Raw genomic sequence first — 22,213 nt, 5'->3', positions numbered from 1 at the left:
AGCATTTATCAGACTTGTTTGATCGACTTCGGAAAGCAAGCTTGGTAGTAAAGCTAATTAAAAGTGACTTTGCCAAAGCCCAAGTCACCTTCCTGGACCATATTATTGGACATGGACAAATGGCCCCACAGGGTGTGAAAATGAAAGTAATTGGGGAATTTCCCACACTGTTGACAATAAAAGCGGTACAAGTTTTCCTGGAATTAAGTGAATTTTACTGAAAGGCTGTACCAAACTTCAGCAGTGTGGCTGCTCCACTCACCAAATTGTTAAAAAAAGGGCAAAAAGCTTCAGTGGACAGCAGACTGTCAACAGCATTTGACAGCCTAAAAACTGTGTTAACCATTGTCCCAATATTAGCCACACCTGATTACACAAAGCCTTTCAAGGTGGCTATTGATGCCAGTGCTCCTGCAGGAGGATGATGAAGGGATAAAAAGACCCATCAGGTATTTTTCCAGGAAGTTGAACAGCAGAAATATTCAATGGTGTCGAAAAAGACTTTAAGCTGGGTGTTTGTATTACAACATTTCAGTGTTTCTATTACCAGCAATACATCTGAGACAATCATATACATTATCATAGCCCATTGACATTTGTGGAAAAATTTCAGGACAAAAATGCCAGACTGTTTAGATGGAGCTTGTTGTTGCAGCCATTTAATTTGACAATTGTGCATGTTGCGAAAATGTTATAGCCGATGTGTTATCGAGACCCAAATGAGAAATAGAGGCATTCGGTGGTGGGTGTACCCGGCCTGAATTTGCATGGGATTGTGCATGTTTGCATGTTTATAGTTAGTATAGTGTATATGTGTGTTTAGACTACTAACCGGGTTTTGAAGGGTTAAAATGAAGCCATCTTTTGGTATTGATGTTTATCTTTAAGGGGCGAGATATAAAGCTAGTCCTTTTTTTCCCTAAAAGCTGTTCCTTGGTTCAAGGAGACTCTGTCCTTGATTTTTTTCAGAAGGTTAATAAACCGGGCTGGGCTCTAATCAGTCTGGTTTGGTACAGAGATGAAAAGGATTTTGAGAGGACTTTTGTTTGTATGTAAACAGATGAGACTTCAGGCCGAAGTGATCATGTTTAGAAGTGACCTGTATAATGAAAGGGATGTGGTCAGCTCTCTAGCTGAGCAGTTTAGTTCAGTCTTGAACTGGTAAGGAGTTCAACAGGGAGCTGTGTAGAAACTCTCTCTCTTTTCTGCCCTTCAATTTTAACCTGTAAGCAGGTGTTCCATTTATACTGGGTTTTAAAGGGAGTTTGCTTATTGGGGCTGTTGTGTATATTTGGAACAGCATAATTCAGTCTAGTTTGGATAGAATGAGTTCTGTAGGGGCTCTTTATTCTGTTCTTTGCGTTTCATTTGTGAATAAATTTTTGTCTGTTTTGTCATATTCGACCAAGCTGACTTACTCTGGGTAATTTTCACTGTACACTTTCCTCAACAATTTGCAAAGTTATGGTCTGAGCTGCCTGCTTAAGAATGTTTTGAGTGATCTGGCCTAGTCCAACACAAGTCAACAGGAAAGAAAAGGTAATTGAGAATTTGATGGTCTCATAAAATTGACAACATTTGATAGGCTGTATTTAAAGTTAAAATATGACCCAGGACTGAATGAAATATATTTAAGGATATAAAAGAAATAAAGGTGAAAATTATGGCATTGGTGAACATAATTTTCAAATCCTTCTTACTTACAAAGGTAGTATGAGAGGACGAGAGAATTGTGCATGTTAATGTTATCCAAGAAGAGGTACAAGCATGAGCTCAGCAACTACAGCCAGTCAACTTGATCACAGTCGCAGAAAATTTATGAAGCAATAATTTTGGACAAAACAGTTACCAGGACAATTGGAGATTAATTAAAGAAAGCCAGCAAAGGTTTATTATGGCCAAATCATGTTCAACTCCCTGGGTTCAGTTTTTTGATAGAAGGATTGATGAAGGTAATGAGGGGGATGTGGATTTCCAAATAACAAGCTTGTTGGCAAATTTAGTGGCTATGGAACAATGGAACAGTAGCAACATGGATATAAAATTGGCCAAGCGACAAGAAGGAGCAATAATGAAAATTTTTTTTTAGACTGGAAGAAGATAAATGATGGCGCTCCCCAGGGGCCAGGGCTAGGACCTCTACTTCACCTCATACATATTAATTATCTAGATTTGGGTACAAAGACAAGATTTGTAAATGATAAAAAAAACAACTTATGATATTATGAGTTTAGAGGATAAGTGATAAACATCAAGAGGACCAGTTGATGAAATGGGTTGACAAGAGGCAGATGAAATTTAATGCCGAAAGGTGAGAAGTGATAAATTTTGGTAAAAGGACTAAGGAGAGACAATGTGATATAAAGTGCATATTTCTAAGGGTTGACTGGAACAGTGGGACTTCAGGATGATTATTTGTGCAAAAATCATTGAAAGTAGCTGAGTAGAAAATGAGGAAATTTGAGAAAACTGTACAAGATTTAGTTTTGGATCCAACTGGAACGTTACATCCAATTCTAGCTACCACACTTTTGGAAATTGCGAAAATATTATAGGGAGTTGTTACATCACGGGGTAAACCCCTCTGCTAACTTAAAGCCGACACACAGAGAAGCTCACCACATGCCAGAATCTGTTAAATTTCAACAGGCAAAGAACTACTCCAGAGGTCACTATTTAAAGTAAAAATTAACAATTTTATTTCTTAACAATTAGTTACAACTCCTTTCTCTTAAATCTATTTTTACATCTACCATACTGGTCCGATAAAAACCCCGATTAAGATTTACCAAAAAAATTCAAATTTCAAAACAAGCCAGTTGTTGAATCTACTCTTTGTATCTTCCTCAGTAGATTTTTCTCTAGGTTGGCTTCGATGTTCTGCTGCGCAAATTTCTTATGGACAGGTACTTTTTAGAGAGCTCTTTGGTGAGCAGTCTATAGAGTCGTAGAGATGTACAGAATTGAAACAGACCCTTCAGTCCAATCCGTCCATGCCGACCAGATATCCCAACCCAATCTAGTCCCACCTGCCATATATCCCTCTAATCTGATATCTGTCCAACTCACTCTAGTCCCATATCCCTCCAAACCCTTCCTATTCATACACCCATCCAAATGCCTCTAAAATATTGCAATTGTACCAGCTTCCAACACTTTCTCTGGGCAGCTCATTCCATGCTCGTACCACACTCTGTGTGAAAAAGTTGCCCCTTAGGTCTCTTTTGTATCTTTCCCCTCTCTCCCTAAACCTATGCCCTCTACTTCTGGACTCCCCGACACCAGAGAAAAGACTTTGTCTATTCACCCCATCTTTCCCCGTCTTAATTTTTTAAACCTCTATAGCGTCAGCCCTCAACCTCCGCCGCTCCAGGAAAAACAGCCCCAGCCTTATCAGCCTCTCCCTATAGCTCAAATCCTCCAACCCAGGCAACATCATTGTCAACCTTTTCTGAACCCTTTCAAGTTTCATAACATTGTTCTGATAGGAAGGAGACCAGAATTGCATGCAATATTCCAACAGTGGCCTAACCAATGCCCTGTACATATGCAACATGACCTCCCAACTCCTGTACTCAATACTCTGACAAATAAAACAAAGCATACCAAATGCCTTCTTCACTGTCCTATCTACCTGCAACTCCACTTTCAAGGAGCTATGAACCTGCACTCCCTTGGACCTTATCATTAAGTGTACAAGTCCTGCTAAGATTTGCTTTCCCAAAATGCAACACCTCGCATTTATCTGAATTAAACTCCATCTGCCACTTCTCAGCCCATTGGCCCATCGGATCAAGATCCTGTTGTAATCTGAGGTAACCCTCTTCGCTGTCTGCTACATCTGCAATTTTGGTGTCATCTGCAAACTTACTAACTGTGCATCTTATGCTCGCATCCAAATCATTTATGTAAATGACAAAAATTGGAGGACCCAGCACCGATTCTTATGACACTCCACTGGTCGCAGGCCTCCAGTCTGAAAAACAACTCTCCAACACCACCCTCTGTCTTCTACCTTTGATCCAGTTCTGTATCCAAATGGCTAATTCTCCCTGTATTCCATGAGATCTAACCTTGCTAATCAGTCTCCCATTGAGAATCTTGTCGAACGCCTTACTGAAGTCCATATAGATCACATCTACTGTTCTGCCCTCATCAATCCTCTTTGTTACTTCAAAAAATTCAATCAAGTTTGTGAGACATGATTTCCCACGCACAAAGCCATGTCGACTTTCCCTAATCAGTCCTTACCTTTCCAAATACATGTATATCCTGTCCCTCAGGATTCCCTCCAACAAATTGCCCACCACCGATATCAAGCTCACTGGTCTATGGATCCCTGGCTTGTCCTTACCGCCCTTCTTAAACAGTGGCACCACGTGAGCCAACCTCCAGTCTTCCGGCACCTCACCTGTGACTATCAATGATACAAATATCTTAGCAAGAGGCCCAGCAATCACTTCTCTAGCTTCCCACAGAGCTCTAGGGTACACCTGATCAGGTCCTGGGGATTTGTCCACCTTTACACGTTTCAAGACATCTGTAATATGTCCTCTGCAATATGGACATTTTGCATGGTGTCATCATCTATTTGTCTACAGTCTATATCTTCCATATCCTTTTCCACTGTAAATACTGATACAAAATATTCATTTAGTATCTCCCCCATTTTCTGTGGCTCCACACAAAGGCCACCTTGCTGATCTTTGAGAGGCCCTATTCTCTCCCTAGTTACCCTTTTGTCCTTAATATATTTGTAAAAACCCTTTGGATTCTCCTTAATTCTATTTGCCAAAGCTATCTCATGTCCCCATTTTGCCCTCCTGATTTCCCTCTTAAGTATACTCCTACTTTCTTTATACTCTTCCAAGGATTCACTCGATCTGTCTAGTCTCTTCCTGACATATGCTTCCTTCTTTTTCATAACCAAACCCTCGATTTATTTAGTCATCCAGCATTCCCTATACCTACCAGCCTTTCCTTTCACCCTGACAGGAATGTACTTTCTCTGGATTCTCGTTATCTCATTTCTGAAGGCTTCCCATTTTCCAGCTGTTCCTTTACCTGCGAACATCTGCCTGCAATCAGCTTTCGAACGTTCTTGCCTAATACCGTCAAAATTGGCCTCTCTCCAATTTAGAACTTCAACTTTTAGATGTATCCTTTTCCATCACTATTTTAAACCTAATAGAATTATGGTCACTGGCCCCAAAGTACTCCCCCACTGACATCTCAGTCACCTGCCCAGCCTTATTTCCCAAGAGTAGGTCAAGTTTTACTCCACGTACATCCAAGTACTGAATCAGAAAATTGTCTTGTACGCACTTAAGAAATTTTTCTCCATCTAAACCTTTAACACTATGGCAGTCCCAGTCGAAGTTTGGAAAGTTAAAATCCCCTACCATAACTACCTTGTTATTCTTACAGTTAGCTGAGATCTCCTTACAAGTTTGTTTCTTAATTTCCCTCTGACTACTGATCATCCCTTTCTTATTTCTCAGTTCCACCCAAATAACTTCCCTGGATGTATTCCTGGGAATATCCTCTCTCAGCACAGCTGTAATGCTATCCCTTATCAAAAATGCCACTCCCCCTCCTCTCTTGCCTCTCTTTCTATCCTTCCTGTGGCATTTGTATCCTGGAACATTAAGCTGCCAGTCCTGCCCATCCCTGAGTCATATTTCCGTAATTGCTATGATATCCCAGTCCCATGTTCCTAACCATGCCCTGAGTTCATCTGCATTCCCTGATAGGTCCCTTGCATTGAAATAAATGCATTTTAATTTATTAGTCCTACCTTGTCCCTGCCTGCCCTGACTGTTTGACTCACTTCTGTTCTCAACTGTACCAGTCTCAGATTGATCTCTTTCCTCACTGTCTCTCTGGGTCCCACCCCCCCCACCTTATTAGTTTAAATCCTCCCGAGCAGTTCTAGCAAATTTCCCTGCCAGTATATTAGTCCCTTTCCAATGTAGGTGCAATCCGTCCTTCTTGTACAGGTCACTTCTACCCCAAAAGAGATTCCAATGATCCAAAGATGTGAATCCTTCTCCCATACATGAGATCCTCAGCCCTGCATTCATATGCTCTATCCTCCTATTCCTGCCCTCACTAGCTTGTAGCACCGGGAGTATTCCAGATATTACTAATCTCGAGGATCTCCTTTTTTAAATTCCTGCCTAACTCTCTGTAATCTCCCTTCAGAATCTCAAGCCTTTCCCTTCCTATGTCGTTGGTTCCAATGTGGACAATGACCGACTGCTGGCCCCTCTCCCCCTTGAGAACATTTTGCACCATCTCTGAGACATCCTTGATCCTGGCACCAGAAAAGCAACACACCATTCTGCTTTTTCACTGCTGGCCACAGAAACGTCTTTCTGTAACTCTGACTGGAGAGTCCCCTAACACAACTGATCTCTTGGAACCCAACGTACCCCTCATTGCATTAGAGCCAGTCTCAATACCAGAAACTTGGCTGTTCGTGCTACGTTCCTCTGAAAATCCATCACCCCCTACATTTTCCAAAACAGCATACCTGTTTGAAATGGGTGTAGCCACAAAAGACTCCTGCACTAGCTGCCTGCCTCTCTTACCTTTCCTGGAGTTAACCCATCTATGTGACTGTATCTGAGACTTGCCCCCTTCCTATAAGTGCCATCCGTCACACACTGTTGCTGTTGCAAATTCCTCATTGCTTCTGTCTGTCCAATCGATCCATTTGATCTGATAAGATTCGCAACCAAATACATTTATGGCAGATATAATCCGCAGTAACCCTTAAACTCTCTTTAAACTCTCACATCTGACAAGAAGTACATATCTGTCTACTAAAGGCCTTTTTGTTCCTTCACAATCTACAGACCCAGAAAATACCACCGTCTTCTTCCTGTACAAACACTGCCCCAGGTTAAATTAATATTTATGACTTATATTTTCAGTTTAATCAAGAGACATAACTCCAAAAACATAAAATCAAGAAAGAACCCACTCGACTCACTACTTCAGACTTTCTGTAGGCCACATTTAAAACAATGATTAACTTATCTGATTCTGTGCTGTGAACTTCGCCCAACAGTTCTTCCAAGATCAGTTGTGAATTTCACTGTTTGTTCATTTTCCCAGATGCACTCCGATGTCCAGTGATCCATGAATTTAAACAGCAAAGGTCGTGTCAGTTTCTTTCTCTCTTTCTTGTCTCCTGCACTGACCTCACCATGTGCTTCCTTTGTCTGTATTTCTCCCTTTTAAAACTGCTGTTGTTTTGACTTTCTTTTTCAAATGTTCCAAAACAATGCAACAGCATATAAAACAGTATTTGCTGCTCCTGGAATTCAAAGAAATCAACTCCAGCACCTAAACTACCTCCAAAAAGGAGCAGCTGTTACAGCCAGAAATTTTCCCATCCTCCATCTTGGATTACCCAGAATCCACCGGCAAACTTGTTGGCATTCTTGGTAATTCCCTCCCTTACTGTTCCAGTGTCTGGTTTTATACCCCAAAGTATCGGATCATGTTCTTGGTTTGATGTTGTCAAAATACTAAATTCAAATTTGATTGGATTTTGGTATTGGGGCACAACTTCAACTGACTTGCTGAATTTGAATGGCAATTCATCTGCCCCATTGGTTTCACAGTCAAATGTTACATTTTAAATTCTTTCAGCACACTCTGTGCCTTTCTAAGTCTGGACCAGCTTCCAGGCTGTCTTAAAGGTACAGTACACACCTACACCTTCATGGCAGAGTGTAGACAGATGGTTACAGTCACATAGATAGATTGAAGATGTTGAGACGTGTTCCTTGAAGAAGAGAAGGATGACAAAAGGTGTGGTGGACGTATTCAACATTGTGAGGTGTCATGATAGTTTAACAGGGAGAAACTGTTCCCAACAGTGGAAGGGTTGAATACTTGGGCTACCATTTTAAGGTTGAAAAGTATGACACAGGAAAAGCACAGCAGGCCAGACAGCATCCGAGGAACAGGAGAGTCAACATTTCGGGCATAAGCGCTTAATCAGGAATGGCACCTCACTTTCTGACTCTGACTTTCCAGCATTTGCAATCCTCACTTTCTCCTTACCATTTTAAGGTGATTAGCAAAAGAAGCAATGGAGAAATATGGAAAACCTTTTAAATGCAATAAATGCTTAGCATCTGGAATGCTTTGCTGAGAGTGTGCTGGAGGTTGACTCAATCACAATTTTTAAAAGAGAAGGGAAAAATGTTGTAGGGTTTTGAAGAAATGGCTGGGAGGGTTATTGGTTGATTTAGTCTTCCAGATAGCTGGCAATGGGCCTCTGTTAACATTGTGATCAGTTTATGATTCTTTTGGGTGGAATCTTAGAAGCCTGAATGATGTGGGCTGTAGCAAAATTTCCAGCATAAGACGTCCTGCGGGTTCTATCTTGATATCAGGTGCAACTCACTGCATCTTTCATGCGTCAGACATTAAGGTGAGCTTCTTACTAGGCAGCGACGAGTTGCCAGTTAGAAGTGCTTTTTGAGGGGCCCCTTACCTTTCTGTAGATATTGGCTTCCAAGATTTGCCAACCCATCATGATCCTCATGGCACCTCTCCAGTCTACTTGCAGGACGCTTAGGAAACGTAGATCTGTAGGACAGGACATGCAGCAACTGCTTTGGAGACTGCTGCAAAACCAGTTTATTTGCATGGTCATGTATCCAGCTTGTGAATTGGACCAGGCTGCATCTGCCACTTAGTTGCTCTCTTAGTACTCGTTGACTGAGCACCTACCTGAATCTTCACAGCGTCCATGTCTTGCCTTGCTTTGTCTTACCACAGTATACCAAGCCTGTTAGCATGTTGGCATTTCACTCAGAATTTAAAGGCTGTCATTGCTATCTTATTCAAGCTGAAAATGTGTTGCTGGAAAAGCGCAGCAGGTCAGGCAGCATCCAAGGAGCAGGAGAATCGACGTTTCGGGCATGAGCCCTTCTTCAGGAATCATTCCTGAAGAAGGTCTCATGCCCGAAATGTTGATTCTCCTGCTCCTTGGATGCTGCCTGACCTGCTGCGCTTTTCCAGCAACACATTATCAGCTCTGATCTGCAGCATCTGCAGTCCTCACTTTCTCCCCATTGCTATCTTATTGACATGCTCTCTGTCCAGACACACAGTCAAGGCAGTGGTTAGTCCTACAGGGCCATCGTGAGCTATCATGGAAGCCATGTAACTTCGTGGAGATAATTCTTCAGGGAGCTGCAAACACAGAGGTCAAGGTCTGATCAGTCATGCATAGGGGCTTTTGTCAACATTGCCCAGAGGTATCGGGCATATATAATGCTGGTGGTCTGTATGTTGATCATTTAGGAAGATAAAAAGTGGAATCTCCAAGGGCAACATGGGGTGAGGTGGCAAAGGCTGGGCTAAAGAGAATTATGTTAAGGTTAGTATGAAAGTGAAACTTAAAGCATAGTGTGGTGAGGGAAACAACATTGGTGGGCATGATAGATTGAAGGAGGGAATTTCTTTGGAGTCACCACACATTGGTCTCAATAGGGGAGTACAAAGGACCAGAGTGGGAATCATTGAGGTGTAATGCTGGGCTCAGGAGGCAGAGACGATTGTTGATTGCAAAGTTCAGTGTGGCAAATCTCTACATAATGGATGGGTCAGCATCAGCTGTCAGGCTGGTGCAAAGTAAAAGGGTATATGGAGGCTGTGGAAGAGTACCTGGTGACAAAGCACAATTTGGTGCTGATGGTGTCCAGTGTGTCACTCTTGAAAGGGAGGAAGGGTCACTCAATCTAAAACGCTAACTCTGATTTCCCTGCACAGATGCTGCCAGACCTGCTGAGTTTTTCCAACAGCTTATGCTTTTGATTCTGATTTCCAGCATTCTTTTGTTTTTTATTTGGTGCAGTCAGTGTCAGTTTGGTGGGCAGAATTGTGGGAAACCATGTGCTGAATGTTAGGGGAGAAGACATGGAACGTGTTTACAAACTGCAGTCCCGAGGAAGGGCCCTCCTCGAAATGTCGAGTCTCTTGCTCCTCAAATGCTGCCTGACCTGCTGTGTTTTTTCCAGTGCCACACTTTATAACTTTACAAACTGCAGCTACATTTAATTTCCAAACATGTCTTCACCCATTTGTAATGCATGCAGAGTGAATATGCTTAAAGCTCAAGGACAATCTATACCATGCCATTGGTGTTGGCAAATCAAACATTTACATTTCAGTGTTGGAGATGTTAGCAGCAATGACTTTAAAGGAAGCACATGCTAACTTTCAAGGCTGCTCTGTGATGAGGGGACAAACTCCATTGCAGGTCTTGTAAGTAAGTGGACTGTACTGAACTCAGTGATAAATTGACTTGGTGACGTGGGTCTGGGGTGGGAAGTGGGGTCAAAGTGCAGCATGTAGTCCTTTCTTGATGTAATGTCATGCTCACTCAATTAGCATACTTTTGACCAGAACAATGATAGAGCAGACAATAGGAATCCGGAAGCTGTGGTTCCACATTTGGAGCAGCCTGGGGTCACACTGCATTTTAATCCAGACAGAATGTGCTGCATCATCCGAACATGCTGTGCTCTGTACAACCGGAGCAGACAATAAGACAAGGTGCTGGATGCTGAGGAACTGGGAGAATGGGAACAGTATTCTGAGGAGGATGGTGATGAGGATATTGAGGAGAAGGAATCTTTCCTTGTGTCTGACAAAGCTCAGCTGCGGTGGGTGCTGCAACTCAGACTGGACCTGATTGATACCCAGTTCCAGTTGATCAAAACTGGACATTACAAACAATGAGAGAATATAGAATAGTTATTGCTCATGATGAATGCATTTGGCTTGCATTTCGAAGACAGACTGCAGCCTCTGTTAGTTTTGTTTCTTTGGTTGCTGTAAATAAAGCTCATAGTTGGAATTATCCACCTGCTTGCCGAGATATGACGTTCCCCTACTGGACAATAACATAATGTGGGTCTTCCGTGGGCATTGGTGAGAAAGTAATGGTGACTTAGAGAGGGTGTTTCAATGGGAATAACTCAGAATAGATAAACTATGCAGCCTGGCTTAAACAGTGACGAGGATGAGAGAATGGGGTTGAGTGTGCGAGGTAGTGTCAGCCATGTGCTGAGAGCAGTGTGGCTTCGTGGCTGCTATGTGATTATATTGCTGGTGAGGGGCAGCAGCACATTACCATACTTGTCAGGATGCACAGCAGCCTTTTAAAGACGGCATAGGTACCAAAGATGCCAGTCTTTGGGCAGATAGCTTGAGGAGTGGCGAGTGTTCCAGGAATGATGTGGTAATGTTGGGCGAGTTTGGACGAGTCAATACTATATGGATAGGGTAGACAGTTAACAATGAAGTCTGGTAAGATATGGCCAGAGATCATTCGAAAACTAATTGTGAAAATACCTTCAGAAAACCCAATGCAACTGACACCTCGGCAAAAATAAATGTAAGATTCAGCTCCAAGATTCTATTCAGTTGTCCTTGTGCAGTGGTCTGAGGTGACTACATTTTATCTTGTGCTATTTTAACCAGCAAATAATGCAATTGATGCATTCCAAAAATATTATTTTTAAAGATTCTTACCATTTAACAATGATTCTGATAACTGCCTTCACACATTACCTGTGTTATTCCTCTGATTGTTTCTCTTTCACCCATCCCTGTGTTTCACCTGATGACTCAGCCTCATTGTTTCTTTTACTCATATCTCTGTGAAACATCTTCTGTATGTTTAATCACTGAAGATGGTAAATAAATATATGAAGCAAGTGGTATCAGATTTGCACCAATAGGTAGGTATTGTATGCTTATCGTACATAATTTATGCGTCTGCTCTGTGATCTGGAATAGTAATTTTAATGTGACAGGACCTAAGCATACTTTTACAATATTCACTTGCATTTCTTCAACATAAAATATTTTGGAATTTTTGTTTTGTTTTATTTTTATGTTGAATTAGTTTGACATGTTGCTATTACATTGTACAACATTATCCTCATATATTTGGAAGACAGAATTTAATTCATGCTAATGAGATAGCAACCCAGAAGAACTATATTGACATGAACTATTTATGGTCAAACTGTATTAAATAATTACTAAAAGAATAATGTCATACTTTTCCACAATTTTGAAACAAGTGGAAGAAAACAGACTGATAAACAATCACAAATATATTATAGAATATGGAGAACATAGAACATTACAGCGCAGTACAGGCCCTTCGGCCCTCGATGTTGTGCCGACCTGTGAAACCAATCTGAAGCCCATATAGCCTACACTATTCCATTTTCATCCATATATTTATCCAGTGACCATTTAAGTGCCCTTAACGTTGGCGAGTCTACTACTGTTGCAGGCAGGGTGTTCCATGGCCCTACTACCCTTTGTGTAGAGAAACTACCTCTGACATCTGTCCTATATTCATCACCCTTCAATTTAAAGCTATGTCCCCTTACCATTACCATCCGAGGAAAAAGGCTCTCACTGTCCACCCTATCTAACCCTCTGATAATCTTATTTGTCTCAATTAAATTACACCTCAACCTTCTTCTCTCAAACAAAAATAGCCTCAAGTCCCTCAGCCTTTCCTCATAAGATCTTCCCGCCATACCAGGCAACCCATCCTAGTAAATCTCCTCTAAACTCTTTCCAACACTTCCACATCCTTCCTGTAATGCGGTGACCAGACTATGCAATAATCCAAGTACGGCTGCACCAGAGTTTTGTACAGCTGCAACAGACCTCAGGACTCCAAAACTCAATCCCTCTGTCAATAAAAGCTAACCACAGTATGCCTTCTTAACAACCCTATCAACCTGAGTGGCAAATTTCAAGGGACTATGATCTCTCAGCTCAACCACACTACCAAGAATCTCACCATTAGCCCAGAACTCTTCATTTCTGTTGCTCCTTCCAAAGTGAATCAACTCACACTTTTCTGCATTAAATTCCATTTGACACTTCTCAGCCCAGGGCTGCAGCTTATCTATGTCCCTTTGTAACCTGCAACATCCTTCGGCACTATCCACAATTCCACCAACCTTAATGTCATTCGCAAATATATGAACTCATTCTTCTTCACACTCATCCAGGTAATTTTTAAAAATAACAAATAGCAGTGGCCCCAAAACAGATCCTTGCAGTACACCACTAGTAACTGAACTCCAGGATGAACATTTCCCATCAACTACCACCATCTGCCTTCTTTCAGCTAGCCAATTTCTAATCTAAACTGCTAAACCACCTTCAATCCCATGCCTCTGTATTTTGTGCAATAGCCAACCGTGGGGAACCTTATCACTCATTCTTCTTCACACTCATCCAGGTAATTTTTAAAAATAACAAATAGCAGTGGCCCCAAAACAGATCCTTGCAGTACACCACTAGTAACTGAACTCCAGGATGAACATTTCCCATCAACTACCACCATCTGCCTTCTTTCAGCTAGCCAATTTCTAATCTAAACTGCTAAACCACCTTCAATCCCATGCCTCTGTATTTTGTGCAATAGCCAACCGTGGGGAACCTTATCACAAGTCTTACTGAAATCCATATACACTACATCAACTGCATTCCCCTCATCGACCTGTTTGGTCACCTTCTCAAAGAACTAAATAAGGTTTATGAAGCATGACTTACCCTTCACAAAATTGTGTTGACTATCTCTAATCAACTTATTCCTTTCTAGGTTATTATAAATCGTATCTCTTGTAACCTTTTCCAACACTTTACCCACAGCCGAAGGAAGGCTCACTAGTCTACAATTACCAGTATTGTCTCAACTCCCCTCTTGAACAAGGTGACAACATTTGCTGTCCTCCAGTCTTCTAGCACTATTCCTGTAGACAATGATGACATAAAGATCAAAGCCAAAGGCTGTGCAATCTCCTCCCTGACTTCCCAGAGAATCCTAGGATGAATCCCATCTGGCCCAGGGGATTTTCACACTTTCCAGAATTGTTAAAACCTCCTCCATGTGAACCTCAATCCCAACTAGTCTAGTAGCCTGTATCTCAATATTCTCTTTGACAACATTGTCTTTTTCAGCGTGAGTACTGATGAAAAATATTCATTTAGCACGTCTCCTAACTCCTCAGACTCCATTCACAACTTCCCACTACTGTCCTTGATTAGCCCTAATCTTACTCTAGTCATTCTTTTATTCCTGATATACCGATAGAAAGCTTAGGGTTTTCCTTAATCCCATCTGCCAATGATTTCTCATGTCCCCTCCTGACTCTTCTTACCTCTCTCTTTAGGTCTTTCCTGGCTAACTTGTAACTTTCAAGCACCCTAACTGAAACATTGCATCTCATCCTAACATAAGCCTTCTTCCTCTTGACATAAGATTCAACTTCTTTAGTAAACCTTGGTTCCATCGCTTGACCACTTCCTTCCTACCTAACCGGTACACACTTATCAAGGACTCGCAGTAGCTGTTCCTTGAATAAGCTCAGCATTTCAATTGTGCCCATCCACTGCAGTTTCCTTCCCCAACCTTTGCATCCTAAATCTTGCCTAATCTCATCATAATTGCCTTTCCCCCAGCTATAACTCTTTCCCTGTGGTATATACCTATCCCTTTCCATCGCTAAAGTAAACAGAACCGAATTGGTGTCCCTGTCATCAAAGTGCTCACCTACCTCCTAATCTAACACCTGCCCTGGTTCATTACCCAGTACCAAATCAAATGTGGCCTAGCCTCTTGTTAACCTGTCTACATACTGTGTCAAGAAACCCTCAAGCACACATTGGACAAAAACTGACCCATCTAAAGTACTCGAACTATAGTATTTCCAATCAATATTGAGGAAGTTAAAGTTCCCCATAACAACTATCTTATTGCTCTCCCTCCTATTGAGAATCATTTTTGCTATCCTTTCCTCTACATCTCTGGAAGTATTCAGAGGCCCAACAATGTGACCTCTCCTTTCCTGTTTCTAACCTTAGCCCATATCACCTCGGTAGACGAGTCCTCAAATGTCCTTTCTGCCACCATAATCCTATCCTTGAGTATCAATGCCAAACTTCCCCCTCTTTTACCATCTTCTCTGTTCTTACTGAAACATCTAAATCCTGGAACCTGCAACAATCATTCCTGTCCCTGCTCTATCCATGTCTCTGAAACAGCCACAACATCAAAGTCCCAGGTACCGACCCATGTTGCCAGTTCACCCACCTTATTCCAGGTGCTCCTGGCATTGAAGTAGACACACTCCAAACCGCCTTCCTGATTGTCAGTGCAGTCTTGCAACCTTGAAACATTATTTCTGACCTCACTTCTCTCAACCTCCTGGACAATGGAACTACAATTTAGGTTCCCATCCACATAATGAATTAGTTTAAACCCTCCTGAAGAGCATTAGCAAATTCTTCCCCCCCCCAGGTTATTAGTACCCATCTGGTTCAAGTGTAGATCATCCTGTTTGTAGAGGTCCCACCTACCCCGGAATAAGCCCCAATTATCCAAGTAATTGAATCCCTCCTTCCTGCACTATCCCTGTAGTCACATGTTCAACTACTCTTTCTCTCCCTATTCCTCGCGTCACAAGTACGTGGCATGGGTAACCAACCAGAGATAACAACTCTGTTCGTTCTAGCTCTAAGCTTCCACCCTAGCTCCCTGAATTTCTGCCTTAAATCCCCATCCCTTTTCCTACCTTTGACGTTAATGTCTATGTGGACAACAACTTGGGGCTTCTCCCCCTCCCCTCAAGGATCCCAAAAACACGGACCCCGGGACCTGGAAGGCAGCACACCAATCGCGAATCTCTCCCGTTCCCATAGAATCTCCTATCTGTTCCCCTAACAATGGAGTCCCCAATGACTAATGCTCTGCTCTGCTCTTCTCTCCCCTGCCCTTCAGAGCAACAGGGACAGACTCTGTGGCAGACACCTGTACCCCATGGCTTACGCCTGGTAAGTCGCTCCTCCCCATCAGTATCCAAAATGGTATACTTGTTATTGAGGAAAATGGTCACAGGGGATCCCTGCACTTTCTGCCTGTTCTCTTTCTGTGCCCTGACTGAACTCATCTGCCTTTTTCTTGTACCTGAGGTGTGATTAACTCCCTGTAACTCCTCTCAATAACCCCCTCCATCTCAGGAATGATTCAAAGTTCATCCAGCTCCAGCTCCAGTTCCCTAACACAGTTTCTGAGGAGCTGGAGTTGGGTGCACATCTAGATTTTACACTGTAACATCCAGTATCTTTGGATGTGTACATAGGAGGTATGGTTAGTAAGTTTGCAGATGACACCAAGTTTAGAAGTGTGGTGAGACAGCCAAGAAAGTGCCCTCACAGTACAATGGGATGTTGATCAGATGGGCTAATGGGCCAAGGAATGGCAGCTGGAGTTTAACTTATATAAAAGTGGGGTGCAGCATTTTGGAAATGCAAATCAAGGCAGGACTTATATACTTAGTGATAAGGTCCTGGGGAGTGTTGCTGAACAAAGAGACCTTGGAGTGCAGGTACAAAGTTCCTTGAAAGTGGAGTTGCAGGTAGATAGGATAGTGAAGAAGGCATTTGGTATGCTGGCCTTTATGCGTCAGTGTGTTGTTTATAGAAGTTGGGAGGTCATGTAGCGGCGGTAGAGGACATTGGTTAGGCCACTTTTGGAATATTATGTGCAATTCTGGTCTCTCTGTTACAGGAAGGATGTTGTGAAACTTGAACGGGTTCAGAAAAGATTTACAAGGATGTTGTCTGGGTTGGAGGGCTTGAGCTATACTGTGAGCCTGAATAGACGGGCTGTTTTCCTTGGGGCGTCAGAGGCTGAGGGGTGACCTTACAGAGGTTTGTGAAATCATGAGGGGCATGGATAGGGTGAATACACAAAGTCTTCCTCCCGGGTAGGGGAGTCCAGAACTTGAGGGCATAGGTTTAGGGTGAGAGGGAATAGATTTAAAAGAGACATAAAGGGCAACTTCTTCATAAAGACAGTGGTGCATGTATGGAATGAGCTGCCAGGGAAGTGGTGGAGGCAGGTACAATTACAACATTTAAAATGCAACAGGATGGCTATTTGAATAGGAAGGGTTTAAGATGGATATGGGTCAAATGCTGGCAAGTAGGACTAGATTAGGATATCTGATCAGCATTGAAACGTTTCTGTTTCCTTGCTGTACATCTCGATGCCTCCATGACTAGTCAATATGGTTAAAAATCATACAACATCAGGTTATGGTCCAACAGGTTTATTTGGAAGCACTAGCTTTCAGAGCGCTGCTCCTTCATCACCTGATGATAATGAAGGAGCAGTGCTCCAAAAGCTAGTGCTTCCAAATAAACCTGTTGGACATAACCTGGTGTTGTGTGATTTTTAACTTTGTCCACCCCAGTCCAACACCAGCTCCTCCACATTATTACTAATCAACATGAAGTAAATATAAATTAACAGGCAAACTGAAGAAGAACACATCATCAACAGCACATTAATAAGAAGTTCAACCAAGCTACATCCCGCAAATTTCTCAGCAACCCACTGAAAAATCAATGAGCCACAAAACCCTATGAAACTCGAACACTGTACTGACCCAGACTGCTTAAACTCTTGCTCAACCTCCAAGTTGCTCAATATTTTCTGAGACTGTAAGCAACTGGATACACAAAGCTGCACTCTAGCATCTGATCACCGTTGGAATTCAAGCTCCCTAGCTACTGTGAATGGAGTACCCCTACACATGGGCAGGCCTTTGTCCAACTACCAACTTCATGAACACACAACCACACACAGGCTTTCAGTTGCCCACCTGCCAGCACTCTGGCAGAAAGCATCCTTTCAGGTTCACTGAACTTTTAAGTGCTCGGGAATACCTTGAGCCCCACTGTCCATCAGTAGCAAACAGAACTTACAGAAACTTCAACCCTATTATCAGCTCCCAAAAGGTTTCTCTGGCCCCCAAGTGGTCTGACTTGCTAAATAACTCCCAGAGCTTCACTGAACCCCCAGCTCCTTCGAGCTAACAATAGTACAATCTGTTCTGCTATAATGCACGTTTCTTGAACGTGAATTGGCTATAATGTGATTGAAGGATTTATGCCATTATTTGTAGAACACAAATTTTCCTTACCTGTAGTGGCTATAAGGCAATTCCAGCCTCACTAATCTAAATGGTGCTGCTATTATGTGATTTTCTTATAAAGCGGGATCGCATGGTAATGGAATTATTGCATTATATAAGAACAAACTGTACTTCACTTGTATGGTGCTTTCATCTTTGACTGCTCCTGGCGAACTGACTAATCACTAATTGCTGTTCACTGACCCTTGAACTGACCATGTGACCTATTAAAATCTTCAACAGTGTCCTGCTCCTGTTCCTAGGCAGAATCAAATGTACAATCCTTGGAAAATGTAGTGCTTCAAATTTAACAGTCTTCAGTTGTCTAACTGCAATTTCACAGCTGCCAACTTGCAGAACATATAGACACAGAAAAAATATTTCATCATATGAATTGAACAGCGGCAAGTGAATGAAGGTTTTTCATCTAAAGAAGGAGATATGTATCAATGGTTCACCTGTAACATTTCTGTGTCATGGTACAAACTAGGAATTTTGTGTCTTTGTCTGACTAAAGGCTCCAATTTTCCAAGGAGTGGCACTCACACAGATTGCCATTGCATCCCTTCTTTCATATGAGAAAGGCAATTCTGCAATTCAGGGTGGAAATTTCATTCAGGAATACCTCAGGAATGTGAAGGCGTACTTCCTTTCTGAAAGTTCTTCTGTGGCATAGAAGTGTCAGAAGAAAGCAAACAACGCCACCTTTTCTAAAGCATTTCACTTCCATGTTCTGAAATGTAAATGTTTTGACAGCAACTTTAACAACCGCTGTCAACCCATAAGCATAAAAGTGTGATGTTAGGTGCTGGGAGAATAGGGTGCCAGGTCAGAAGTGGGGAATATGTGACCAGGTTGGTAGGGTGCCAGCTGAGACAGGCTGTATCTGGAGAAGGGTTCGGGTGCCAGCATAGGATGCCAGTTGAGTAAAGAGTTAGAGTGTCGGTGGGTAAGATGCAAAGTGAGAAACTAGTAAGCTGATCAGTGAAAACATGCCAGAGTGCAAATTAAATGATAGTTGGGTGTGTTGTTGGTGGCGAGTGTTGGGTCCAGCAGCTTATGAGACGGGGTCAGGTTGGGTCTGGTGATGGGGTGCGGGCTGGACTCAGGTGCACCAAGTGGGTAGTAGAGTCAGGCAGGGTGAGCTGAAGGCATGTAGGATAGGATCCACTGGGAAGGGCAAAAAGATGTTGGGTTAGGTCTGTTGGGGGATAAAGGAGTGAAGGAACTCACTGGGGGGATGATGAGGAGGTTGTATAAAGGGTCTGCAAACAGTGTAGCTGTAAGCATGGGATCTGTTTAATATTTACTTAGGAGTCAGACTATGCATTATAGTATAACTTGTCCCAAGTTTTACTCACTTTCTTCAGAACGACCTGGAGTCTTCAGTTTGAACTAAGAATTTCAGAGGGTTTCAGATGTGGAGAAACTGGCCAGTGGAAAATTCCATTTCAATAATTTATTTTCCTGGGCAATTCCTTCAGGATGTGCTAGACTGGGAAATCTGCAGAATTCCTATGTGCAAACTTTCCTCAATGCTGGACTAATGGTTGTCTGGCAATTGGAAATTCCAGCCCATCGTGCTTTAAAATTGTCAATGGTGCTTCAGGGTTGGGAAAGCTGTCAAAAAAAAAGTAATCATCCATAGATTTTCTCCAATCTCAACCATTTAGATTCTGAAACCTGATGCATAATAATCACTCTCTTTCATACTTTATAATCGCTATAAGCAGTTGTCACTGTGCAACAGAATTTACAATATAGTCAGTTTCATTTTATGTCTGCCACGTTAACAGTTTGTGTTAAGCACTTTACAGAATTGAGAATAATGAATCACTCTTTCTTGTTATTGCTTTTGCAGAATAATTGATAAAGCACAGCTTCTGGTGCATATTGATCAACATGCGTTTGGAAATCTTCCCCATCTCAGATACATGTAAGGACTGCTCTCGCATTTGACAAACAGTGTACAATGTGCATTTATTTCAGTGTGAAAAACAAGCGTTGCAGTTGCAATCAATCATATTGCGAGATAGATCTCAAACTTTATTGTTGAACATTTCAAGAGACGAGAAATAACGCTGTTGTGCTCTGTTTGGTATCAAACATAAAATCTGATGGCTCTGATAATGGCAGTAAAGTGGGGATGATGCAGTGGGAACCAGAAACTGCCAATGAACCCACAGCTGGGAATATAGAGATCCTGCCAAACTACATTGCAATATTACTCTTCTGTTTCCTGCTCAGCAGTTGATCTAATTGATATGCAGACTGCCTGCGAGGCAGGTAAACCAGCCCCTGTTCCATTGTTAACTGGGCGAAGGAGAAGGTTGGAGGATAGATAGGAAATCTGGGATATGAACCTGCTGAACATATTGCACTACCTGCTTGAATCAGAGAATAAACCATGGGATTCAGCCCCTGTGGGATCTGTGTGAACACGTTACTTTCAGGATTTGTGGCTCGCACCAGTGGACCTTGTGGTGCTGTCCAGTTTTATTGTACTCTGTGAAACAGTAAGCTTTATTTTGCTGTAGAAATAAAGGTGAGGTAAACAGATCTCACCATTATTAAAGTGTAAATCAGACAGCAGAGTCTAGCAATTGCACATGTGCAATGAAGTGTAGACATCCAGAAGCTGCTGTCTGAGTTAAACCTTACGCTTACAGAAACTGCATCAAAACAATATCTCACACAGAGACAGCATTGAAATATAAGGAATAATGAAAATGTTGATACGTTCCTCCAGGTATCAATTATCCTTAAGAGAACAAAAATAGGTTTTTTTTATTTTCTCTTCCTATGTATTTATCATGCTTTCCTGACCAAACCTTTAATTCACTCTCTTTATTTCAACTTCTATTTTGAATTTTAAATTGACTGAAAAACTCTGTTGTGTCAAGACCATCTCTGTATCCTGACCCCACTCAGGGTACAAGTTTCCTACACATCAGTGTTTTGGAGGAGATGACCGATGTAGGGTGGTTGCCATGATATCTGTCCAATTAAGAGGTGGTGAATGTAACCAGAAGGTGAGATCTCGTAGTGGAAAGCACTATTTAAAGGGCACCTGTCAACTTTCAAAGAGGATATAATAATGGAGTGTTAGGCCTGAAAGGACAGGATTTCAGATCTAAAGGTATCAATCTTGGTGAAGCCTCAAGGTTCAATAATGCCTTGCTGAAGTCTAGTTGACATTGGGCAGGTCAAGAAGAACATTTTGTTTCTGGTGCAGCAGAAAGAGACCTGACGGCAAAGAAGGTCACCAAAGAACTCAACATGCATTCTTGTTGCTTGCAGAACTTTGGTCCAATGCAGAAAGTTGTTAATTGACCATTTGCACACTTCTGATAAGAAGCAAAGTCAATAATCTGACATGAATGTCTTAATGATTCTAAACAAGTGGGCATCAAGGCAGGCAGTGTATAGATACAGAAAGAAGATTTATGCTCAGTCCAGCCCTCATTCAAGGGAAGAGCAATGAACTTCTGGGAGAATGGTAGTGAAAGCTCTGGCCAGTGCATTGATGGCATTATCACTTCTGATAGTGGCTCGTGTCGACAAAATAGGAAGGATATCTGTAGCTGATCCTCAATTAGCATGAGGAAAGATCACATAATAACTACAAGAGCAATGTTGGAGTGAAATGAACCTGACAATATAGATGCTCACGGACATGGATTTTGGGGGATAGCCATACTACAGGCTGTTGGCAACTGTTAAATTTTGTGCAGGTTGGGAGAGGATATCAATGTTTGAACTGAGAAGCTTGCAACTTTCTATAGTCAGTTCCATAGAGACCTTTTGTTTTATATTCACTCATGGGATGTGGGTGTTGCTGGCTGGCTAGAATGTATTGACCATCCCTAGTTGCCTTTGAAAATGTGGTGAGAAGCTGCTTTCCTAAACTGCTGCAATTGACATGATGTAGGTTGACTCACAATACCATTAGGGAGTGATTCCAGGATTGGTATGCAAAGACATTGAAGAAAGAGTCCTATGTTTCCAAGTATGGATCATTCACGATATGGAGTGGAATTGCAGGTGGTGTTGTTCCCCATTTATCTATTGCCCTTGTCCTCTAAATGGCAGTGGTTGTAGGTTTGGAAGATGCTATCCAAGGTGAATTTCAGCAGTGCATCGTGCAGATAGTACCCACTGCT

General features: G+C 42.1%; 1 protein-coding gene across 1 annotated transcript in view; it reads left to right on the top strand.

The window, feature by feature from the left end:
• Window positions 1–22,213, top strand: part of LOC122552860 (follicle-stimulating hormone receptor-like) — a 239,891-nt gene that overhangs the window by 148,224 nt on the left and 69,454 nt on the right. The window contains exon 4 of the mRNA XM_087990971.1: window positions 19,912–19,986. Coding sequence (XP_087847097.1) covers window positions 19,912–19,986 — 75 coding nt within the window. The remainder of the gene's footprint in view (window positions 1–19,911; window positions 19,987–22,213) is intronic.

This window comes from Chiloscyllium plagiosum, unplaced genomic scaffold (assembly GCF_037043375.1).
Source record: "Chiloscyllium plagiosum isolate Xiang-an unplaced genomic scaffold, Cpla_swu_hap1 HiC_scaffold_10, whole genome shotgun sequence".
Classification (NCBI taxonomy): Eukaryota; Metazoa; Chordata; class Chondrichthyes; order Orectolobiformes; family Hemiscylliidae; genus Chiloscyllium; species Chiloscyllium plagiosum.
This window is presented reverse-complemented; position numbering and strand designations above follow the sequence as displayed.